Raw genomic sequence first — 24,512 nt, forward strand, 5'->3', positions numbered from 1 at the left:
GCTGTATATACTTGTTTTAAGTTAATTTTGATTTTTATTTTAGCCGTCAGGGCCCAGCGCCTTAGATGGTTTCGCGCTGTTGATGACATTGGTAACTTCGGCTGCAGTAAATTGTGGTGTGTCATCGGCTCGGAGACCACGTACACGACGGGTGGCTCTCCTTATCGCTCTATCACTCTCGGGATGCTCGACAAACTGTCGGTTGAAGTATTTGGCGCACCTCTTCGGATCAGTCACAGTCACGCCGCCAAATGTGACTGAAATCCCATCATCCCTTGTGGAGGGGTTCGAGAGGGCTCTAACTGTTGACCACAATTTACCAGTTCCTGTTCCTAAGTTGCATTGCTTCAGGTGCTCTAACCAAGTGTTCCGCTTGTGCTCGTCGACTATCTTACTAATCTCTAGATTTAGTTCTCTGATTCTAGGATCAGCAGGGTTAGCACGACGGCGTTCATCACGCTCGTCTGCGAGTCCCGCCGCTTCGGCTGGGAAGTTGGGCCTCACTTGGGCAAATCGACCAGCGGGTATGAAGCGAGCGGCTGCTGCGTTGATGATGTCCCGGAACTCCCTCTGGGCAACATGAACATGTGAGGGGGACGGGAGATCACTGAAGCGGCGATCGGTGTATTCTCTGAAGCCTTCCCAGTTGGCTTTCTTTTGATTAATAAACGTCCGGCGTTCAGAGGTTATGAAATCGGAAGGTCGGTTGATGGTGAGAATTATGGGGAGGTGGTCCGAACCCAATGAAATGACGGGTTGCCAGGAGACGTCATTTATCAGCCCAGGCGATGCTAACGATAAATCTGGCGAACTGCTGCAGTCACCCATAATTCTCGTGGGGGCCTCTTCGTTCACCGTGCAAAATGTGGAGTCGTCTATCTGCTCTGCCAAAGCTATGCCCCTCTGGTCATTACCCAGGAGAGAATGCCAAAGTTCATGGTGGGCATTAAAATCTCCTAGAACCAATCGGTTATGCCCGCTCAACAACCACTCAATGTTTGGGCTATAACCAGGAGCACAGCTACCAACCGGCGGTATGTACACATTGTATAGCTCTATCTCGGCAGCCCCACACTTAACTGCTACCCCCATACATTCCATGTACGGGTCATTAGTGTCTAGCACAAGCGTGATAGGTCTATACTGCACGGAACGGTGTAATATGAAAGCCAGGCCACCACCTCCATTTCTTGTGCGATCCTTCCGTAGGACATTGTACCCATCACAATGTCGTAGGCTGCAGGTGGGATTCAGCTTTATTTCCTGGATCGCCGCGACCCTTATCCTTTTCCGATTCATAAAGTCTACGATCTCACTAATCTTACCACGGAGCCCGTTGCAATTAAATTGCAAAAATGATGCACTCTCCGGAACTGGTACAACAATATTCGGTGTAAGATGCTGCGGCGGAGAATATTGTTGTGCGGGAGAAGTCGGTGGGGTCACATAATCAGATGACCCACTGCTGCTGTCATTGGCACAGCATCCTGCCACGAAGTCAGTTTGACTATACTCCCGCAGCGATGTTAGGCCGGAGCAGTTCCGGAAGTGCACCCATTCCATGCACCGGTTACACCTCACCGAAACCGAGCGATGGTGAATTCGATTTCGGCAGACGGCACAGTACCATGGTCCGGGGTTTTCCTCTATCCCGGCTCGGACCAAAAGCAGGCGGAGAAGGCTCCCCGGGATGCACCTTCTCCAACACGAAAAAACGGACGAGACAACACGTACACTGAGGTGGCAGCCGCTGGCCGGACCACAATGAAAAAGTATTGAAAAAAGTACTATAGTACTGCATTTTTCATCCCTGAGCCAAGTTAACGTTTATGAAATGGAGAAGTTGCAAGTTTACTAACAATGATCAAAAATTAAAACCAACTGTTTTTCACGATCACAAAATCTAAGGGCCGTTTGCACTGAATGAAGACTCCAATTAATTTTCTAAATAATGCTAAAAGCGCCACAAATTTAACAAATTGGAATTATTTTTTCGGGATTCCGAAAAATTCCGGGATTAAAAATGCGACGTTCATATTACAAGTTCCATATCGATCTTTATCCTTATTAGATTTTTTGGGGATTTTCCTTTCCCCAACTACTTTTCTACTCTCCAATTAAATTTTCCCATCCTTACCAATGTTTAACTAGAAATATTAATGAACAAATTTTAAAATTTCTAAATTTGGTTTTATATAAATGCACATAATATATTTTCTGTATTTGTACTTATTTTTAATAAAATAGCAATTTTCATTGGCCGTTGTAGTACATTTCAAAAATGGAAAGGTAAGCTAATTCATAAGATAAAAAAGGGCTGGAGAAATAAAAGAAAACCTTTTACTAAAATATAACAAATATTGGCGTAAATAATAAACTCTAATTTAATAAATATTGTGTGTATTGATGATTCGAAGAATACGAATCGTTGGATTTCTATGTATGGAGTGTTCGGTGTTGTACAATATGTAAAAGTTTTTTTTTCCAATCGTTTAACATATATTCGACTATTGTGTTTTTTTTTTTTCTTTATGATAAACTAGATAAAAAAAGTTTATGCTGTAAAGCATTCTGAAAAACATTTTTTCTAAGCCTTATTGAGGGACGTATTCGCCGAAGATGTTGAAGATGGCGATCCATGCCAAACTTTACCCATTTCCAAAGCCTGTAACTTGAGTAATTCATTTTGGCTTTCTTTGGCCTGAAGCAAAAATACACTTTGCTGGAAAAAGATTATAGAAGAAAAATAGTTAAAATTTTTGCAAAGAGGACTTTTGTGGTAAATACCTTTATCTCCTTGCTGGTTAGAACATCCATTTTATCATAGATGATTGCATGCAAACCCAAATCTTTTAATAGTTTTATGGTAGTCTTGCAATTGTTATCATCGCCCCAGCAAAATACAACCAAGCCACGCTCCTTTGCCAGATTTACCTAGAAGAAAGAAAAGAATAGCAGAGGAGAGCTTAAGGATTGCAATAACAATCAAAATGTCGGCTTTTGCAACAGGGGTGGAATGACACCAACCTGTAATATTTTACGTAGTACATTATCTCTTCATATTCACTTGCTGTCCAATCTGATATTGGATATGGAATCATATTCTTTACCAACAACAAAAATTGCCCACTAAAAACTCTTACCAAATAATCTTGGAGGTAACTTAGTTCGAAATTGTTAAGCAGTTACTATTAAATGGAAATCTTGATTACCTTTGTGCTTTGAGGAAAGTACTTCTCTTCACCATTATCAAGAGTAACAATTGTAAGTTTGGACAAAATATGAAAACAATGTAGATTTTGAGAAAGGAATTAAGAACATCTGAAACGGCTGTCCATGTAGCCATCTTGGCCGTCTTTGGACTTTGCCCACACAAATTCTAAATGTTAATGGTGTTTATAAAAATTCGTTAATTTGTTATGTTTTAAAATGTCATCCAAAGGATGTTCAAGAACCTAAGTTAGGTAAGGTAGGTTAGTTATATGTATGTAGCGGAAGCCCAATATTTCAGGCTCACATGGCCTATTGAGTTATATCGGTCGTTAGAGAAGTTGATATATTGATCGAAGAATTCACGCTAATATCGAGAACTGAAAATTCTGATTTTTGCTCCATATAATATCACAGAATTCTCACACATTTCTTTAGTAGATGATTATCTCCATGGCTAAAATTAGCTTATATTAAAATGCACCAACTCACCTGAGATGGATCCCGTAGCAAATCTTCCGTATGTGCTACAATGCCCAATAATTCCATAGCCAGTGAATTAAAAACTGCCGTCTCAATACGATTGCCACGGGGATCCATAAATTTCTTATATTTATCCGTTTCACCAATAGTGAGGAACATAACAGGATAACGATTTTGTTTGAATCGCAACATTGTGCAAATATCCGGATCGAAACAAGAAAATATGATGCGCCTCTTGCCAGCCTTACGAAAGACTACATCCAGTATGCAATCGACATACAGATTACGATCAATGACATGTTCGAATTCTTCCTCCATGGTGCCATCGTGAAGGCGTTGTGACCATTTAACTTCAATGTTAAAGCCCACATGGGGATCTATGGCATCTAAGACATCGGAAAGTTGGGGAAAAGGTTGATGCTCCAACAAATCGTCGTTTTGAAAAGAGCGCGAAGAACGAGATTTCCCTTCGGCGGTATGATAGACTTTCAAGTTTTTCAATTGTTGCAAAGTTAACTCCCGCATGGGTAGGGCTAGAAAATCATTCTCTTCCAAATTACTTTTCGATTTCAATGAAACGTAGATCATAAAGTCATGATAGACAACAGGCACAAGGTCTTTGCTCAATTGAACATCAAATTCCACCATATCAGCACCATGTTCAGCGGCGTTCTTCAATGAGGTAATTGTATTTTCCCTAATGGATATATCATTGGTCTTGAATGAAGTACCCGATCCCCGATGACCAACATCCAAACCGGTCCATTTCTTATTCCAGTAACGCGCATACGACAAGGACATATCGAGAGCTAGAGAAGGGGTGGGTTTTACAAGTAAATAACCCAATTGCATCATACCCATTGGACGATGCTTTGAGGCACATGTTATGGGCACTTCCAGACGTCCTTCAGACATTTTAAAGAGATTTGGCAAAACATAATGATAACCCACATGATGCGGTGGTTCATCATCGCTGGCCTTGGAGCTATAGGTATACAGATCAATCAAGTAGGCGGTATTCTCAAAATCGCCAATAGTCAGATGGAATATGACCAAATCATCGGGTCCACATCTAGTACCAAATTGAGGTTGAGGTTTTATAATCGAATCATCTGCCGACAAGGTTACAACTTCGGAAAATGAAAATGCCAAGCCACAATCGCCGCCATTTTCTCTCGTATCATGGGTATCGTTCGATAAGGAATCTTCTAATGGGGCTATTGAACCGGCCAGCAGGTTAGTGCTTTCGGCACCATTGGCTGGTATTCGCAAATTCATTGGCGTAACTTTCACATACATCAAACGTCTCTTCATGCGTTGTTTCCAGGAAAATGGTGCATTAAAGATTTTAAATTGCACAAGAGTTTCGGATGATAGCCAACCACGGTCCACCTTTTCTCTTCCATTAACAATTCCAAAGACATCATGGCACTCAGTGGGCTGCTCCTGATCTGTTACACATATTTGCCTCAAAGCCATTGAGGTCTCCCAACGCCGTACCAGATTCTTCTCGGTACTCGGATCCACTGCACATACAAAATAACGGAAAGCTATTGTGCGATCCCTGGGTATAGGAACTTCCACACTCCATATATTCGAATCTGGAGAAGAGTTTAGGAAAAAATGTTGTGTTGTATGTGTGCGCGCACGAGGTCCTCTTTGACCACATACATGCGGACGATCATCATTGCCTACATACCCTCATCATCCTTGTTCATTACGACACTTGCATTTAGCTGCCAATTACCCAAAGAATCGCAGCTGCCCACCAAAGCCAGTTTTTCACTGGACGCCATGTAATCATTCATGAGAACCTTGAATGTCCATAATCGTTCGCCATGACCATTCGTACTTGTATTGGCATTGCGTACAGGAGGCGGGGCCAAGATCATAGCATCGCAAGCTTCCGATTCATCGTGTACCCACTCGTTATCCATGCTCGACGTTTAACGTTCGTTGACTGCTGAGCTATAACAAAAAATATGCTGCAAACAAAAGGGAAAGTGTACTCCTAAAGAAAGATCACCCATGTCGTCACCATACACAAGGGGTGAGTGACACAAGGTAAAGAGAAATAAATTAGAATGAATTGCCAACAGCGAGATACGTATTGTGACGATACGATTCTCATGTAAACACAAACTAGCACACATCAATACATACATACCTCTTGTAATGGACAATGGAAATATGCTGGTCGCCGATTTCCGTATTAAAACGTAGATTAGATGTAAGGCGACAATGAAGAATTATAGCGTTGTTGAATTTGAACCAACAAAAACAGGAAAAGTATATAAAATCTGCACTTACAGAATCAAGTCTGAGGTGATTTACAAAAGAAAAATTGTGAGTTGTTGGCTTGACTTGTTTTTCTGTCCACCTGGCTTATGATGTTGTTATTGGTAGCTATTGATGGCCTTGTTAAAATTCTTTTTGAAGGTTAATCATTTTTTGTGGTTAATTTTCCCATCCTTTGTAGAATACAGATTTTTCTCACTTTATCAATTCACTTTGGGATATTGGGCGAAATCTGGATGGGATTAGACAGCCCTACCAATTTTTCTTTATTAATTTTAATGACCACTAGGTCAATTGTGATTTTTTTATCAGTTTCACTTTCAATACTGCCGATCGCTAAATTGGCCCGTATGAGCGTGGCGTAGATGATATTAGAGGTGATTCGTTGGAAAACTACGCCACTGTCAAAGAGTTTTGGAATATGCATATAAATACAACTAGAAAGTCTTCTGCGCTTTACAGACTATCAGTTATTCCGGTTGGAATGTAGGTGTTTGTAAAGAATCTTACAGTGTGTCGGATCGATAAGACTTGTCGGCGATGACTAAATAATCGGTAAATGTGTTATCGATCCCATAAACATGCAGCAGTATCGATTATGCCTTCAGACTAAACTTATAATGTGCACGATATATGGGATATGTTCGACACGAGCACTGTCGTCCGGAATAACTGATAGTCTTAAAGCGCATTACGGTTAATTAAATTATATCTATCCCAATAAACACAAACGTTTGAAAAATGCTAAGTTTCAACAATTTTTCAAACATTTTTTCAAAGGTTGAGAAATTGTTGAGAAAATCGCGTTCTCAACAAAAAACAGTGAAATTCAACACATTAGGAATAATATCTCAAATGTTATCCTCAAATTGAAATATATTGCTACTCAATACTTTGTCAAACAAATTTGCAAATACTTTTCAACCTAAATTTGTATGAATGATATCCCTACTTCAAATTGAAAGTCAAAGCCAAAATTCTTTGAAGTTTGTATAATTTATTCATTTTCATCAAAATAAAATATATAATAATATACTACACTGCATAATACACTACAATACCAATTGATAAATAACCCTGCCAACATTTTTTGAATTTGGGGACTCTTTTGAGAATCCTCACTACGTCGAAAACAATCATATACGACATCAAAAACTCGTCGGAAAAGCGCCGTCACTATTGAGAAGTTGTACCACGCCAAGTTACTACAAAAATGTTTCGCATGAGTGCAATTATTAGGTGCCTTTATAGATCAATTTAGAACGACGCCAATAAGGGACCCTCCAAACAATCAAAAAAAGTGAATTTTAAGATAGTTGTAAAAGAATCATTGTGGTCGAGTAAAACACGTTTGTTTAGATATTTATTAATTTGATTAAATATTTACAAATTCTTAAAAATATAACATTTATACCACTATCACATTACATTTAACATAATTTTTCGCATTAATGATGATGTTGAGTTACAAGTAGCGAGTTACATGTTGCTGCGTCTATCAACCAGTGTTTTTATTCCATGGAGGCAGCGTGTCTGTAAAATATCTGAAAAACAATCACTTTATTCCATTTGGAAAATCACCAAATTGTTCACCAATATACCTTTCACAATTTTAAGCGTATAATCTATGTTTTCAGAACTTTATTTTCGTTTTTATTTAATTAAAATATAACAAGCTGGTTGCGCTTGGCGTTTCACAAAAAAATGGCTTTTTTTAACAGTAGGGATGGCAAATTACTTGCATGTACTTTTTGATGTACCTTTTCATGATGGTTGAAGTGACATTTACGAGTCTGTGGTAACGATGAGGTTGAAATGGAACTTTGAAATGCTGGCAGGGAATAATCTTATTAAACATATCAACAAATAAGAACAAAAAAAAAAACAAACAACAAAACTTTAACAGCCGTATTCATAAATTTTTAACAAAGGTTTATCAAAAGAAAATAGGCTATCTTTGCTGTAACCTCATTCATAAACATAAAATAGCCTATCATATGTTTAATAACCTCTTCATAAGTTACAAAAATTTATTGTAGGTCTTACCCTTCTTTATCACTACTTTAATTTGACATTTGACACTTTTTGACAATTGGCCGTTGATTATAGATTGTTTGTGTAGCAGATTTTCCTTAAAACAAATAATAAAATGGATAAAGTGCATAAAATTAATAAGATAAGGAGAATTGGTGAGTTTTGCATTGGAAAAATTTAACATATATTAATTTCTTCCTTCCCCACAGAGCTAATTAATAGGATTGTAAATTACCATTCCCCAAAAAATTATAAGGAACGAATCGACCCTTTCTTACTGGAAGATGACCAATTATTCAAAAGAAAGTATCGTTTCACAAAAAACACGGTAAAAAAATCGTTGAATTGGTCAAGGAAGACATACAGCTGGATAAAAGAGGTTGCGGCACTTCTCCTGAACTACAGGTAATGGTTGCTTTGCGTTGTTGGGGACGAAGAGAGGTAAGTTGTTGGTTTCATCTGGAGAAATTGTGCTATTATATGAATAATCGATATATTTCAGTATCAAGACGATGCTGGTGACCTTCATGGTCTCTCACAACCAACGGTATGCAGAATATGTGCAAGAGTGGCTCGTGCTATAGCAAAGCATGCGAGAAGCTATATTAAAATGCCTGAATGTATTGCAGAGGAAACAATAATTATGCGGGATTTTCAGCGGATTCAAAATTTTCCAGGCATAATTGGGGCTATAGACGGCACTCATATTAAAATAAAAAAGACTGGTGGCGACCTGGCCCAGTACTATATAAATAGAAAAGGCTATTATTCGCTAAATGTACAGGTAAAAAGCAAAATTTATTGCATCATGTAATTTCGATTATATTTTAATTTAAATTTCAAGGTAATTTGTGACGCAAAACTAACAATTCGAGATATAGTAGCAAGATGGAGGGGAAGTACGCACGACTGTAGAATTTTTAATGAGTCCACAATCAAAGAACGGTTCGAAAAGAAAGAGTTCAAAGGACGTTTACTCGGGGACTCTGGATATAAATTAACTCCGTATTTATTTACTCCATTGCAAAACCCACAAACAGAGAAGGAAGTAAAATACAATAAATCTCACATTTCAACTAGGAACACTGTTGAACGGTGTTTTGGAGTTTGGAAGCAGAGGTTTCGTTGTCTCCTTGACGGTTTGACAGTCTGCCTTTCCAATGGTAAAACGGTCATAGTAGCACTTGCCGTTCTCCATAATATAGCAATTGAAGAGAATGATGAACTGCCAGGTGAAGTATACGTTACTTTTTACGAAACATTATTGAAGAATATGTGATAACAAAAAATTAAATTAGTAGATGATATCACTGAGGAGTTCCAATGTCCAGCGCATGTCACCGAACCCCAAACGTATGCGGGAGCATCAGAAGGAAGAGTAAAAGCTCTGCTTAAATCATTTATACAACGTCATTTTTAAAACGGACTATATTCTACCTTCCACCAATTTGTAGACCAACACAGTAATTCCAATCTAAAACAGTTCAAATTTGCTGTTATTAAAATATTAAATTGATGTTAAAATATGGTATGTTTATTGCAAAACGAATATTTTGTTTTAGTTTATTTGTACATTTTCTCAAACCAATAACATTTTTTTCCATGTATGTCTAAAAAAAATATGAACTAACCGCGGGTATTAATTTCAATGAACATACAAATAAATAAGCTGCAGAAATTAATGAAATGATTTCGGAAAGTCAAAATCGCAAAATGTCAGTAAATGCTGGCAGTTTTCTTTTTTGTGTAAATAAAAAAAAATAATTTGCAATAAACATAAGTTAATTTGCATTTAACAACAGATTTTTTCTGTGTAGGGACCTATGTTAAAGCCGATGTGTCCAACTAAAAACAGACCAACATCGTGCAATTGTTTCAGCACCTTCTTGGAGTTACATATAAATGCCCAAAGTAGTACCCTGTACCGCAGTAGTAGTGAAGGACATAAGCAGTTGTATATATTTATCATATCATATATAAAGTTTTCTGTCAATTTTAGATATTTCTTAATAACCAAATACTTACAAATTTTTCAAATTACCAAATAAAAAATTGTATGTCTTTGAAATAAAATTTTGTATTTTACTTACAAAAAGTGAAACAATATATAAAGTGAACAATATTAATAATAAAAAATGAAATTAGTAATTGAAATGAACATAAATTGGACAATGTTTATTTTATGCATATTATAATTATAAAAGAAAAATTATTAAGTTATAATAAGCTTATAAAACTCTTACATACAAAATAATTATTAACTCGAAATAAGATTCAAATTCATTTTATAACATTCAATAAAAAACTTAAGACACATTTCATGCGTTTTATTAAAAAGTAATTAACCAACGAGTTATATACACACGCTTCGCGTAGTAATGAATAAATATATTTTGTTTCCGAACACTAAACAAGTGATAGCATTTTCATCCCTAAAATTTCCAGATTGAAATTATTTGCAATTATATATTGTCTGTAAAAAGAAATTTAATTTGAATGCAAACGAACAGATCATACTACTTGTTTTGGAAACAGAACGGTATTAAGCAATATCAAGTGGTTGATTGTATTAACATTTTTTATGATCACAATTTATGACAGCAAGTGAAGCTAGTTAATAAAAATGTCATAACTATTTTAGAAGACCTTTCCGAATACAAACTGACATGTAGTTGACTAATGAGCAAGTTATGAAATTTTAATTAGTCGACTGCATTTGTTCTCATAAATTGCCCCTAATGAAATTACACAAACATTTTTTTCTAATTGAATCACGAAATTAATTGAAACAATTAATTTTTTATTTAAAATTGCTTCAATGACGAAAATCATCAACCCCAGAATTAAATAGAATAGTATAATGTACTTTCCTATTATAATTCTAATTGGATTTTTTAGAATAGTGAATAGTATAAAACTAATTATTTCGGAAGGAAATTTGCAATTATATTTTAATATATTTTAAATATATATTTAAAACTATACGGCCGTAAGTTCGGCCAGGCCGAACTTACGGCCGTATATACTTGTTGTTTAATTAAAATGTTAATTAAAGAAAAAAAATATTTTTTTTAAATATAAAAATCGAAAGCATAACAATTTACAATCATTTTTTTAACTTAAAGGCCGGTACTATGTTCATTCTTGCGAAAAATTTTTATGGAAACCATTATTTCGCACATAGAAAGCGGCGTTTTTTTAGGTAGCTTGGAGCGCTATTTTACAGGGAGCGATATTGGATTAAGTTGGTGGTTGTTGCTTGTTTTTACAAAATAACATTTTATTTTTCCTTGGGCAATTGATCTGCTATTCCTTTGATCCTTTGTATAGTTTCGGAACAAAAATATGGTCCGTGTTTGATTTATAAACCCGCACAAATAGTTTTTAATAAATAAATAATTTCTTAATTCACATTGCAAATGGCGCCGTGCTATAAACGTCAGTTTTTCAACACGAAAAAAAACAAAGTATCACAAATGGAGAAAATTTCGCAAATTTTTCGCATTTTTTGGTTTTGTATGGAGTTTCAACGCGAAAACCGAACAGAGTACCGGCCTTAAAGGCCGGTACTATGTTCATCCTTGCGAAAAATTTTATGGAAACCATTATTTCGCACATAGAAAGCGGAGTTTTTTTAGGTAGCTTGGAGCGCTATTTTACAGGGAGCGATATTGGATTAAGTTGGTGGTGTTGCTTGTTTTTACAAAATAACATTTTATTTTGCCTTGGGCAATTGATCTGCTATTCCTTTGATCCTTTGTATAGTTTCGGAACAAAAATATGGTCCGTGTTTGATTTATAAACCCGCACAAATAGTTTTTAATAAATAAATTATTTCTTAATTCACATTGCAAATGGCGCCGTGCTATAAACGTCAGTTTTTCAACACGAAAAAAACAAAGTATCACAAATGGAGAAAATTTCGCAAATTTTTCGCATTTTTTGGTTTTGTATGGAGTTTCAACGCGAAAACCGAACAGAGTACCGGCCTTAAGGTGGTACTAAGTTCGAGTTTAGCCGCTAAAATCAAAAATAAATCTGCAAAAGCATATTAACTTCATAATTTTGGACTAATTTTGATATAACTTGTTGGGGAATGATCCAAAGAACAATTGAAAAAGTTTATTTTCTCTAAAATGAATTATTAGAGAAAAGTAATCGCGAAAAATGGCTATTTTAGCGCGATAATGCCAACTTTGTACTGGCCTTTACTTAATTTTTTAATTTAATTAAAATTTTAATTGTATCAGTAAATTTTTTAATTGATAACATTTTCAACTTCAAATAACTTGTTAATTAGTCGATCACACAACATTAAAGCGAAAGTGGAATTTCTAAACAACTTTGAGAAATGTAATTATCTCTAAAATAAGCCAATAACTCGATTTTGAAGATCTTTGCTAATATCGGCTTTTTTGAAAAGGTCAAAACTCATAGCTTAAATTTTGACTTCTTCAAACTTTAAAAAGTCGATAAGTTCATCTTTGATTCTTTTCATTCAATGAACTTTGTAACGGCCTTAATTCTGATTCTCGATACGGGTGAATTTTCTTTCTAAAGGTGGGTACTAAGTCCGATTTTAGCCGCTAAAATCGAAAACAATATAAAATTGTACCTCTTTGAGGCAAATTTTAATATAACTTAATGGGCTACTAAGCAACTTTTTATAAAGTTTATATTCTTTAAAATGGATTATTAAAGTAATCGTGAAAAAATTGCAGTTTCAGCCGCTAAACTCGAACTTAATACTCACCTCAAATTCTAAACTACGTTTTCGTACGAAGTGCTTACCAACTGTTCTCTTTGTGTAAAAATTGAGTTTTGCCTGAAGAATGTCGTACTCAAGATCCAAGTTACGGAGTTTCTTTTTCTCGACTTCAACTTGAAGTTTGTGGAGTTCCATTTGGCATTCCACCTCCGTTGTTACAATTTTTATTATATTGTTTTCTGCCACACTCGATTTCTCCGCGGAAGGTTTCTACATTCAAAATATAAAAAAGATAGATTGCGACTTCTCGAATTCTAGATTTATATAGGTACAACCTTTTTTTTTAAAGATTTGACTGTTTTCAGTGTATCTGAGTTGAGTTTAATTTCTTCTTTCACTTCCTCCTCAATATCTGACAGCATCTCAACCTCGAGAAACGTATTTTCATCCAAAGTATCATCGTTCTGGGGAGTATATACATTTTGAAGGGGTCTTTTGATAAAATTAAATATTCTTACCTTAGAAAAAGTAATATCGGAGTCGAATTCGTTCTCGTCTAACACGAATTCGTTTGGTAGCAAGATCGCTATGTCATTACCCTGTAATGGGGCGCCCAGGGGAGCCTGACCTCCACCTGTCTTTCTTATTTGTGATCGATATTCCGACATCTCTTTTTTTTAATTGTGGAACAGTTCGATGTCCACAAGATGTCATGTTGTTAAAGCTACAAAAATAACACTTTATCCTGGGCAATGTATACTTCATGATGAACTTACTCTTTCTCGAGCTCCAGCCAAGCTTTCTTTTTCGCCTGATTTGTATTTGTGTCCGTATTTTTATTTTCAATGGCTTTCACCCTCATTTTTACGAGCTCCTTTAATAGTTCCTGTAAAAGAATTGGAAATTTGGAAAATGTAAGAACCGAATGACCAACACTACTATTATAAAGCCCGTAAAATAGATACATACCTTATCATCTTCACTCCAGTTTTCAGAACGTGGGCGTTTGCTGCGGCTTTCTGTTTTCTGAACACTCTCCTCCATTTCTTTTATAATTTTTAATAAAACTTTTTATAATTGTGAAATACTGTTTGCCGGTAGCGCCAATGAATGAAAAACAACGCTGTAGTGATACGTAAACATAACAGTTGGTTCGTATACTCGGTTATTCTCCGGTTCTTTTTTAGTTGTATTTAAACAAAATGATATGTGGACACCTAAAATTCGTCTTAATGGGTTGGTTCCTTATACCCCGTAATATTTACGAGCGACACAATTTTGTTTATTTTAAAAATTTAACGAAATTGATGATTTAATTTTCTTAACGAGAAATCCGAATCAATTGATTTCCATCACTAACATCATCCGTCAGTCTGAAAATGTTAAGGGTTGCCAATATTAACAGCAGAAACGTACAATAGTTATCAAGTCCCAATTAAATGGTTATGAATGCAAATACTTAACAGAAGTTTATAAAACCAGATGTGTTTGATAACTAAAGTACGCTGTAAGCGCGTATTAGGATTTTTTTATGAATACGGCCGTAAATATCTTCAACATTATTAGTAAACACTTTTGCATTGATAATTCGATTTCCTTCCTTTTGGTGTCATAAAACAGCATTAAAATTTATTAACCTGCGGGCAATTTGAAATTAGGAACGTACTGGACCGCGTGTTAGAATTGATTTCCAGCAGAAGGAATTCACAAAATATCAATTTTAAACTAATAATAGCATATGAATTAAACTCACGATGTGATGCACATTTTCATCCAGAAGTTGTTGATTTCAACAATTTGTTGTTTTTAACAATTTTAATTGGTTGCACTTGTAATGTTTCTGGAAACTTTTTCTTGTCGATAAGCCACTCATTTTTCATTGGTCTGCTTCTTAATGTTTGCAAGAATGTAGCATCCAAAGATTTTAGTTTTCTGCAAAGAGATTTAAATTTAGTGACTTCTTTAAAGTGTTGATTTAATTTTTCATATTGACGTACCAATTATTATAAACTATTTGAAGCAGTTCCAGTTAATTGTACACCATTTTTTCATTGGTCAGCTTTTTAATGTTTGCAGGAACGTAGAATCCATAATTTTAGTTTTCTGCAAAGAGATATACATTTATGGTGTTTTCTTTTCTGAAAAAAGTGCTTTGCCGTCATTTTGTCTGTACAGAATGCGCATTTTTAAAATGTTACCAGCAACCTAAAAAATGCTATCATTTCAGCGGGCAGAAAAGAATTCAAAGAAGGAAACAGGGCAATCGCAGCACTCTCTTGGCAGTGCTGAAAATGCCCGTAATTTGCCTCTATGCGTGGCACTATTTTCACAACAGAATTCGAAGCCTTTTCGCACTTTTGCCTGTTTTTTTAGAAAAGAACCTAAAAAGTACATTTTCCGGCCAAAATGCAAAAAAGTGCGCATTTTTCATAAGAAAAGAAAACGCCATTAGATTTTTTTAAATCCCAAGTTAAGGTGGGTACTATGTTTGTTGGCACGAAAAAAACTTCACTTAACCATTCTTTCGCGTTGAAAAATGAGTGTTGACAATACATTTCGAACGAAGAAAACAGCTATTTTGGAGCTATTCCGCGTTTATTTCTCTGCAATTTAATTGACAACATCGCCAAATGTCATACTATTTTTACTTATACATACGCAGCAGCTGATTGTTTACATACACGCATTCATGATAATTGTTTTGAAAAGTGTTTTTCTACCAGTTTTTGGATTGTTTTGCTAAAAAATCTCATACAGCACTGGACATTAATAATTGTTAAGAATAAAGCTCCAGCCGCTCTACTCCTGGTGTCTTACCACATTCTGCAACAGCTTTTACAACATGTGGTACATTGTCTTCTTCAGCTTTTCCAAATGGATACCGTCAATTTGTAACGCACATCAAAAAAACATATAATTCCGGTGTTATGCAATCTTTTACATCATCCGCAGCAATGGGTTCATAATTCGTTCAGCAACAAACTTAATTCGTTGGTGTCCACAATATCTACATAATCGCATTGCATTAACAGTGGACAAGAGTGTACTTATGCACATGCTGTTGCCGCCTCACTAGCAATTTCAACTCCAGTGGTCACCACCACAGTTCCCACAAAGGATAATAACGCCATTTCATTTGCCAATATTGTTACATCGGGGGGAACAACCAACTTAAGCCCATAACTCAAGTTCAAGGGTAGTTCCTAAGCCAAAGTCACTGTTCCCGACTTATATTTCGTCACAAAGGGATGTTAGTGTTCTATACCAGACTCTTCGTTGACTGAAATTAATACATTGAGAAGCAATTGGCTGGTTTACTGAAGGATGTTATACTCTCCCAATGTATAAGTTCCAATAACTATTTCAGTCACGTTATGAAATTCAACCAGTGTTTTGAATTGATAAAATGCAAGAATGCCGCTAACTGAAATTTAAAAGCCACAACGAAATTAAATCGTTTCATTCCAGCCTATCGCAATCATTTTGGACAAATGATGAATACAAGAAAATTATTTTGCTATTTAAATAAAAATTATTTAATTATTTACTATAAACATTTATTTTGGATATAACTTTGTTCAGAAAAATTTACTAATTTTATATTAAAAAGTATAAAACGTATAAGACCACCCAATTACCTATACCCCGGTATATAAAAATAAGACAAGTTCGATTATAATTTTATTATGAGTTTTTATTAATTTGTACATTTATACACTAATTAAAGACCCTAGAACACAATGTTTTCTTTTCTGGACTATCAGCTTTCTTTCATTAATATTGTTATATTTAAAAATTTTTAATTATCATTTCTCATATTTAGCTTTCATGTTGTTTCCATTAAAAATTACAATTGCATTAACATTTCTTTTGTTCAGTTCTCATTCATTTACGCCTCTTACACACAAAAAACGAGCTCGCTTAACAAATAGAAAAGGGAGCAATTACGAGGAGCGGTAAAATAATAAAAAAAGTACAATTCATTTCTTTGTAAAAAATGGGTGTTGAATGTAGAAGCACTGGGTTTACAGAGATAAGACGAAATCGTTTTTAAGCATATTTTAAAAAAGAAATCTTCATCGATTACATCTGCAGTATTATGACAATTAGCTTCTTCTACTTCTTCGTGTTCTGTGCAAACATTATGTTGCATAACATTAGTCAATTCTAAATTAGCAGGGGATGATGATAAATGGTGGCCTGGTTGTATCTCTACAATATGACGCTGATGGAATGCTATTGTTGCTGATGGCTGAAGCGATGATGGTACTGTTGTAATAGGCGGAGTTTCCAACGGGCACCGGTCGCCGATTGGAAACTCCTAGAAGACATTCCTTAGGGGTAAAATTTCACCCAGCCACTTCTTCGCCAGCAAAATCCAATTTAACAACATCACCTGGTAAACATTCCTCCACATCAACTTCATTCTCTGCCGTATTTATACGGTTCAATGTCATTGTAATATCTGGACCAGACTTAAGTCCCACGGTAGCTCCTGCTAAAGCCATTGTAGTGGTGGGAACAACAATATTCGATCCAGCTGCTGGTGATACTATTGTGGATGATTGTGAAACCACCATTGCATTAGTATTGCATTTGTATTACTAACGGCAGCAACAGTCGATATTGCATTTGAAGAATTAGTAATAGTGGCTAATGTTGGAGTATTTGCTGCCACCCCAATGGGACCACTCACTACTTGGGCGGCCGTTGTATTTGGTTGTTGCAATACAATATTTGCGGTCACAGCCACTGTGGTCGTGGCAGGCGTTGAGGGTGCTATGTTGGAGTTGTTCACTGTAGCTGATGTAGTGGCTGCAATTGTGGGTGTCAGGGATGTGAGGGCAGACGCTACTGTGGCAGAAACGGCTACAGAACCAGATGCTGTTATATATGTTATATACATATAGCACTCCGTTATTTTTATTTCGTCAATCGAATTGCATTTTTAAATAACAACGCGAACCACTTTCGTATTCTAATTTAACACAAATCATTTGAATAAATCAATTATTTCTTAATTCACATTACAAATGGCGCCATGTTTTGAAACTAACTAATCTCAACATATGGAAAAATTTAAAGCCGAACTAATTAGGGACTATGCACTTTATGTCAGTTTTTCAACTCGAAAAAAAAACAAAGTACCACAAATGAAAAAATATTTCGGTAATTTTTCGCATTTTTGGTTTTGTATGGGATTTCGCTTCGGAAACCGAACATAGTACCTACCTTTATTTGTAAAATAACTTCTGCTTCTTCTTTTTCAATTTAATTATGTATGCGTTTGTGTGTAAATCGAGCCACTAGTTTCCTATGTATATGTAATCATCTCGTGACATTTTGCGATGTTGTCAATACATTTCGATGAAATAAACGCGAAAAAGTTCCAAAATGGCTGTTTTTTTTTTTCTTCAAAATATATTGTCAACACTATCATTTTTCAACGCGAAACAATGATTGAGGGGAACTTTTTTCGCACCAACAAACAGAGTACCGGCCTTTAAGTGGGAAAATAGAATTTGGTGTCTGTTTCGAATGTCCTTCTAAGTGGACATCGGTAGTGAAAGGGTTAACAAAGGAATTATGTTGAATTTTAAATTGTAATTCTACTATATTCAGCAGATACTCCGGCGTCTATCAATGTTTATTGTTGAAAAACAGTCACTTTATTCTATTTGGAAACTCGCAAATTGTTCACTAGTACACCTTTCATTATTATAAGCGTATTAACTATGTTTTCAGCATTTATTTTCGTTTTTATGTACATAAAATAAAAAAAGACGAGTCTGTGATAGCGTTTCATTATTTCGCTTTTCAAATTTTTGTTGGCAATGTTATTAAAAAGGGTGATTTGTTAAGAGCTTGATAATTTTTTTTTAAAAAAAAACGCATAAAATTTGCAAAATCTCATCGGTTCTTTATTTGAAACGTTAGATTGGTCCATGACATTTACTTTTTGAAGATAATTTCATTTAAATGTTGACCGCGGCTGCGTCTTAGGTGGTCCATTCGGAAAGTCCAATTTTGGGCAACTTTTTCGAGCATTTTGGCCGGAATAGCCCGAATTTCTTCGGAAATGTTGTCTTCCAAAGCTGGAATAGTTGCTGGCTTATTTCTGTAGACTTTAGACTTGACGTAGCCCCACAAAAAATAGTCTAAAGGCGTCAAATCGCATGATCTTGGTGGCCAACTTACCGGTCCATTTCTTGAGATGAATTGTTCTCCGAAGTTTTCCCTCAAAATGGCCATAGAATCGCGAGCTGTGTGGCATGTAGCGCCATCTTGTTGAAACCACATGTCAACCAAGTTCAGTTCTTCCATTTTTGGCAACAAAAAGTTTGTTAGCATCGAACGATAGCGATCGCCATTCACCGTAACGTTGCGTCCAACAGCATCTTTGAAAAAATACGGTCCAATGATTCCACCAGCGTACAAACCACACCAAACAGTGCATTTTTCGGGATGCATGGGCAGTTCTTGAACGGCTTCTGGTTGCTCTTCACTCCAAATGCGGCAATTTTGCTTATTTACGTAGCCATTCAACCAGAAATGAGCCTCATCGCTGAACAAAATTTGTCGATAAAAAAGCGGATTTTCTGCCACTGATTTTGGTAATAAAATTCAATGATTTGCAAGCGTTGCTCGTTAGTAAGTCTATTCATGATGAAATGTCAAAGCATACTGAGCATCTTTCTCTTTGACACCATGTCTGAAATCCCACGTGATCTGTCAAATACTAATGCATGAAAATCCTAACCTCAAAAGAATCACCCTTTATGTATTCGTCGTGTAAAAATGATTCGCCTAACGCCTATCGCTATGGTTAGGTTTGCCCAATAACACAGTTCTTTCTCAGCTCTCATTTGCCGGCAAACGATTTCATACTCCGTCGAAGAAAATATTGGTCGACTCTGTAATCTTTTTGTAAACAAACACAATTATCCTTTATTTTTTTTTTCGAAATATGACGGCATCTGTAAGAAAGAAACGAACCACGAGTAAGTTGGTTGTACTCAATGAGGAGGAACTTATACATCAGGTACATCTACGTCCTATCCTCTACGACCGCACATTGAAATCTTTCCGTAAGCCATCATTGCGCCAATTCCAGTGGCAAGAGGTTAGTGATATTATGGGAGCTACGACATCTGAATGCAGGCGAAGATGGAGATCTTTGAGAGATTCCTTTGCCAAACATTATAAACAAATTCAGCGTACAGAGGACGAACACATTCGAAATAAGCATAGGAAATGGATATTCTATGACCAGATGTCTTTCATGATACCCTATGTTGACAATGCCAGGTAAGCAAAGGGAAAACCTTAGATACTGAAATACTAGGGAATGAGATTAAATCTTAAAAATATATTGTGGAGATCTGAAATAAAGCGGCACAAGCCACTAGGCAATATCATGAATCGGCCGTGTTGAAACGATAATAAAACAGCCGCTACAAATGAATTGATACTATTATGTTACATGAATATTTGAATATTTCATTTCAGCTATGTCCTAGATGATCAACTTATTGAAGAATTCGGGGACAATTCCGATGATCAGAGTGTTCATTGTGAATCGAATGTTATACAACCGCCACAAGGCACACAAGGAAATACCACTAAACTCTCTTCTAGCATAGAGGAACACAGTGATGATCACGTACATCAAAATACCGTATCTGTGCAAGCAACTGATTTTGTACCCATACCGGAAGAGACTGTAGTAATGGACCATCACCATGGTAGTTCAACAAAAGAAAATTTTGATTTCTCCAGAGCGGATCCCCATAATCACATAACCAATAGCAATACCAATCAACATTCATGTAGCAATTCTAAAAATTGTTTTGATTCAGATGAAAAATTCCTATTAAGCTGTGCCCCAGCCATGCGTCGTTTAACAAATAAACAAAATGCTCGGGCTCGTCTCGAAATTCAGCAAATTCTCTTTGATATTGAATTTGGAAGTGATCGATCAAATCACCATTAGTTAGAATAAATCGATTCGAATGAAATAGATGGAATCTACAAATGCCGAAAAGTATTTTTCACATGGATATTATGTTGTAGTACATGTGGAATATACATTGATAATAGCAATCTAGAAGTCGGAATGAGTGTTTTCGTAATGTTATTGGTAAGTTGTAAAATCCTTCAATCAATAGTATCGATAGTTTTATTTTAAGCTACTATCGATATTTAATTTCCGATAGCGATACTATCGAAGAAATCCAGATCCAGTTAAAAATACCACCGATACTATGTACTAATGTAGGTAAAAATAAACCAACAATTAAAAATTCTGATTTATTTTGATGTCTAAAAAGTTATTGCTTTAAAAACAGACTAGCCTTCCCGGCACTCGAAACTCGAGTGCATTGTAAGCCATTAACGGTGGGATAGAGGTCCTAGATGATACGGAACTCTAGCGAACTCTATATCATATAATTTATGTTAGTTAGTTTTTTAAAATAGTCTTCTCTGAATTCTGTAACTGATATTTTACATTGTTCTTCTATATTGTGTGCAAGTAAAGTTAATCGGAGTATGATATAAGTGGCGCACTATTTATACAAATGTAGCCACAATTTTTTTTTTGAAAGTTTTATAAAAAGTAGTGTGTTTTTGATGTTACTCATTTAAGGTGGGAATAGGGAGCCACCGTGGTGCAATGGTTAGCATGCCCGCCTTGCATACACAAGGTCGTGGGTTCGATTCCTGCTACGACCGAACACCAAAAAGTTTTTCAGCGGTGGATTATCCCACCTCAGTAATACTGGTGACATTTCTGAGGGTTTCAAAGCTTCTCTAAGTGGTTTCACTGGAATGTGGAACGCCGTTCGGACTCGGCTATAAAAAGGAGGTCCCTTGTCATTGAGCTTAACATGGAATCGGGCAGCACTCAGTGATAAGAGAGAAGTTCACCACTGTGGTATCACAATGGACTGAATAGTCTAAGTGAGCCTGATACATCGGGCTGCCACATAACCTAACCTAACCTAAGGTGGGAATAAAGGTCGAGTTCATCCGCTAAAATTGAGAATAAATCTGAAACAACAATAAGAAATTATAACTTTTTTGAAAAAAATATTATAACTTGGTGGAGAATGCATAAATTTAAAAAGCATAATATTAAAAAATTCAGTCCTCATTACTGTCAGGCTAACATAAAAATAATTGTAATTTTTTTTTTCTTTAAAATGAATTATTAAAGTAAACTAACAGTGAAAAAGACTTTTTTACTTTGATAATGTGAACTTATTACCCATCTTTATCGTAAAATGATAAAAAAAACTATTCGCATACAAATTAGTGTATGCGTGTATGAAAACCATTTCCTTACTTTTAAACCAACAGTCTTTAAATAAAACAACAAAATGTTTTTTAAAGTGAAAAACTAAAGGTTACTAAATAAAAGAGGCTCCTAAAGATACACACAGATTTTCTATGATGATTTTTATAATGTAATTTCCATATATTTTATTTTCGAAACCAAATTTTTAGTTAACTTAAAATTTAGGAGATTAGTATATATATTCAATATGGCTCGTGTACTGAAAGCATACTCTATTATTTGTATGCTTCATCTTACCTAAACAAACTTCTTTAAAGTGGCAGTGAATATTACCCGTGTAAAAATTGGTGGATCTGACCAGATATTATTAGATCTGCCGCCATATCTGATTAGATACGGTAGTATATCTAGGCAGATGTGTTCAGATCCGAAAAATGGTAATATCTGATCAGATCTAATTCTAAAGGAGTTAGATCTGACCAGATCTCAAATTTGGCCCACATCTAATTATATCTAATCTGATATAATTAGATGTTAATATATCTAATTATATATAATTTTATCTACAAATTGTAACACTTCCCCGTTACATATAATATTACCCTATTTAATAAAACGAATTATATAATATACTATATTAATAATGGTAAAACTGTATTATATAAATTACTATTAATTTCGTACATTTTATGTATGTTAAGTAACTTAAGTTTTAGAATTCATTAAAAACAAAAAACGAAAAAGTTAAACAATAGTGGTCTATTTACTACTTTTGTCGTTTGATCTCGCCAAGACGTTGGGACATTGCCCTCTCGACGTCTTTTTTCGATTGTGGCTCCCAATTCCGCTCTTTCGCAACCCGGAATGAAAAATCTAAAGACAGAAACAGATTTATCAGTTAATTTGAAATTTATAGATTTGGTATAAGGGTATACTTACCAACAATAGCTTCTCTGGCCCTGTAATTTAGGGCAAAAACGGGTTCTAACTGTCTCTCCAAACCCTGTGCCCTTGGGGGTTGTCCAGTGAGGGTGGCTTTCTTAAGTACATTTCGTTTGAATACGCCTTCCAGCAATTTGCGAGCCACATGCGAAGCCTTGTGGGACGTCCCCAATGCCATGTTGTGAATGATGGCTCGACAATATATGTTGTTCCCAATACATATCATCTGTAAAGAAACAAAAATAAAAGCATTGCAAAATATTTAATTTTGTCTAAATTCATTGTTTCAAAAAAAGTAAAAGTAGGTCCAACAAAACACTTTTGACAACTATTAGATTTGCTCTTGATACTTACCTTTTCATTAAAATTGCTGCAAAGAAGCTGCTCCTCATCATCACTACATTGGACGGATTGCTCTACCGTAATTTCTGGTAAAGCCTGGCTTTGTTTTAGAGCTTCTAGTTGATCCTCCGTCTCCCTTATTTTCTTTTGCAGAACCTCAATTTCATTTTCCTGAAAGAAAAACCATTTAGTTTTATATTTATACACTGAAAAAAAAACATGCCCGGTTCCAAAGATTTTGTCTTTACTTTAAAAATTTTGGTATTGATTCCGAGCCAAAGAAGCGGAGAATACAAGTAAGGATACTTTTAAGACACTATTCTCTTTTAAATTTGGGTTTTGTGTACTTGCTTTTAGGAAGCAAATTTTAATTTTTCGCTTTTTCAGCTTTTTTTTCTTCATATGCTATCAAAGTCCTCTAAAAACGAGTTAACGACAACTTTATTTTCCAAATTAAGACTTGACTTCCAGTAGAAATTATGATCTGTTTCAAGTACTAAACGTCTTTAAAATGAAGTGTTGAAAAATATGTCCTATATTTGAACGATTTTTTGCTTTGTAGTCAAGATGCAAAAAGGCAACAAATTTAAAGACAATTTCATTAAATGTAAAGCTTTTTCTGAGTTATTAAAGTCAAGTTGACCTTAGCCCAAACATTTTTCTTTCATGTTATGATATCCATTTTTAAGTGAAATCACTTAATTATAAGGATAATACGACTTCATTGAAAAGTTTATTGACTTTTGGACAAGGAAAAAAACTTTATGGTAGAGAATTGCGTCTTCCGTGCTAAGCAAAATTTGCATTCGTATTTTAAAGACATGAAATCTTTGACCTCACGACAATATTTTTTTCAGTGTATATAGATAATAACAAAACACAAAACTTACCTCGTCACTGGACGTAGTTATACGTCTTTTTATGTTTTTTTTTATTTGCATTTGCATTTCATCAATATATAAAAATTGCAACAAAACAATAAACTTACCTTATCACAGCTTCTCTTACTCTTTTATCTTCCTCGAAAAATGAGAAGACATTAGATTTTTATATGAAATAAAAATATCAAACTCGCATTATCAAATATTTGATAATTTTTTTTTTTTCAAATTTAATAACAACAGGCGTTGCTAATGGTGATAGTTATGGGGTGACATTTTTGAAAACAAAAAGACAGTTGTGTCTGAAAGTCAAGCA

At 35.3% G+C, this 24,512-nt stretch overlaps 5 protein-coding genes and 1 long non-coding RNA gene across 8 annotated transcripts; 2 read left to right on the forward strand and 4 right to left on the reverse strand.

Moving 5' to 3' along the window:
* Positions 1-2,184: 2,184 nt before the first annotated feature.
* LOC142227115 (glycerophosphocholine phosphodiesterase GPCPD1) lies at positions 2,185-6,330 on the reverse strand. Of its 3 annotated transcripts, none has more exons than XM_075297464.1 (5): positions 6,004-6,330; positions 5,393-5,678; positions 3,703-5,294; positions 2,788-2,934; positions 2,185-2,722 (listed from the first exon to the last, which is right to left on the reverse strand). In XM_075297464.1, the coding sequence occupies exons 2-5, from the start codon at positions 5,628-5,630 to the stop codon at positions 2,588-2,590; spliced, it is 2,112 nt and encodes a 703-aa protein (XP_075153579.1). In that variant the 5' UTR covers positions 5,631-5,678; positions 6,004-6,330; the 3' UTR covers positions 2,185-2,587. The 3 variants fall into 3 exon arrangements, with proteins under 3 accessions (XP_075153579.1, XP_075153578.1, XP_075153577.1); XM_075297463.1 differs by having other exon boundaries at positions 5,861-6,330; XM_075297462.1 differs by having other exon boundaries at positions 5,393-5,704; positions 5,861-6,330.
* A 997-nt stretch (positions 6,331-7,327) lies between these two features.
* Positions 7,328-14,651, reverse strand: LOC142225282 (uncharacterized). The gene is made up of 3 exons (XR_012719222.1): positions 14,487-14,651; positions 7,593-7,837; positions 7,328-7,535 (listed from the first exon to the last, which is right to left on the reverse strand). It is a non-coding gene; the product is annotated as an uncharacterized LOC142225282 (long non-coding RNA).
* Positions 7,905-8,800, forward strand: LOC142225279 (uncharacterized). Its single transcript, XM_075295054.1, has 3 exons — positions 7,905-8,180; positions 8,235-8,430; positions 8,528-8,800. Exons 1-3 carry the CDS (start codon positions 8,141-8,143, stop codon positions 8,607-8,609), a joined length of 318 nt encoding a protein of 105 aa, XP_075151169.1. The 5' UTR covers positions 7,905-8,140; the 3' UTR covers positions 8,610-8,800.
* LOC142225281 (uncharacterized) lies at positions 12,052-13,404 on the reverse strand. Its single transcript, XM_075295056.1, has 3 exons — positions 13,252-13,404; positions 13,069-13,197; positions 12,052-13,003 (listed from the first exon to the last, which is right to left on the reverse strand). Exons 1-3 carry the CDS (start codon positions 13,399-13,401, stop codon positions 12,749-12,751), a joined length of 534 nt encoding a protein of 177 aa, XP_075151171.1. The 5' UTR covers positions 13,402-13,404; the 3' UTR covers positions 12,052-12,748.
* Positions 14,652-19,594: 4,943 nt separating the features above from the next.
* LOC142227117 (uncharacterized) lies at positions 19,595-20,768 on the forward strand. Its single transcript, XM_075297466.1, has 2 exons — positions 19,595-20,041; positions 20,243-20,768. The coding sequence occupies exons 1-2, from the start codon at positions 19,701-19,703 to the stop codon at positions 20,724-20,726; spliced, it is 825 nt and encodes a 274-aa protein (XP_075153581.1). The 5' UTR covers positions 19,595-19,700; the 3' UTR covers positions 20,727-20,768.
* Positions 20,769-22,787: 2,019 nt separating this feature from the next.
* Positions 22,788-24,256, reverse strand: LOC142225289 (uncharacterized). Its single transcript, XM_075295065.1, has 4 exons — positions 24,206-24,256; positions 23,328-23,486; positions 22,971-23,199; positions 22,788-22,904 (listed from the first exon to the last, which is right to left on the reverse strand). Exons 1-4 carry the CDS (start codon positions 24,254-24,256, stop codon positions 22,798-22,800), a joined length of 546 nt encoding a protein of 181 aa, XP_075151180.1. The 3' UTR covers positions 22,788-22,797.
* Positions 24,257-24,512: the final 256 nt, after the last annotated feature.

The sequence above is a fragment of the Haematobia irritans genome, chromosome 2 (genome assembly GCF_050003625.1).
Source record: "Haematobia irritans isolate KBUSLIRL chromosome 2, ASM5000362v1, whole genome shotgun sequence".
Lineage (NCBI taxonomy): Eukaryota > Metazoa > Arthropoda > Insecta > Diptera > Muscidae > Haematobia > Haematobia irritans.

Coding starts and splice junctions, on each gene's coding strand:
- LOC142227115 (XM_075297464.1), bottom strand. CDS start 5,630: ATGGATAACGAGTGGGTACACGATGAATCGGAAGCTTGCGATGCTATG. Junction 5,295..5,392: donor AATGAACAAGGATGATGAGG/GTATGTAGGCAA, acceptor ACTCTTCTCCAG/ATTCGAATATATGGAGTGTG. Junction 2,935..3,702: donor TGCTACGGGATCCATCTCAG/GTGAGTTGGTGC, acceptor TCTTTCTTCTAG/GTAAATCTGGCAAAGGAGCG.
- LOC142225279 (XM_075295054.1), top strand. CDS start 8,141: ATGGATAAAGTGCATAAAATTAATAAGATAAGGAGAATTG. Junction 8,181..8,234: donor TAATAAGATAAGGAGAATTG/GTGAGTTTTGCA, acceptor CCTTCCCCACAG/AGCTAATTAATAGGATTGTA. Junction 8,431..8,527: donor GCACTTCTCCTGAACTACAG/GTAATGGTTGCT, acceptor GATATATTTCAG/TATCAAGACGATGCTGGTGA.
- LOC142225281 (XM_075295056.1), bottom strand. CDS start 13,401: ATGTCGGAATATCGATCACAAATAAGAAAGACAGGTGGAGGTCAGGCT. Junction 13,198..13,251: donor CCGATATTACTTTTTCTAAG/GTAAGAATATTT, acceptor TATACTCCCCAG/AACGATGATACTTTGGATGA. Junction 13,004..13,068: donor TCAAATCTTTAAAAAAAAAG/GTTGTACCTATA, acceptor TTTTGAATGTAG/AAACCTTCCGCGGAGAAATC.
- LOC142227117 (XM_075297466.1), top strand. CDS start 19,701: ATGACGGCATCTGTAAGAAAGAAACGAACCACGAGTAAGTTGGTTGTA. Junction 20,042..20,242: donor CCCTATGTTGACAATGCCAG/GTAAGCAAAGGG, acceptor ATTTCATTTCAG/CTATGTCCTAGATGATCAAC.
- LOC142225289 (XM_075295065.1), bottom strand. CDS start 24,256: ATGCAAATAAAAAAAAACATAAAAAGACGTATAACTACGTCCAGTGAC. Junction 23,200..23,327: donor GCAGCAATTTTAATGAAAAG/GTAAGTATCAAG, acceptor GTTTCTTTACAG/ATGATATGTATTGGGAACAA. Junction 22,905..22,970: donor GGCCAGAGAAGCTATTGTTG/GTAAGTATACCC, acceptor TTCTGTCTTTAG/ATTTTTCATTCCGGGTTGCG.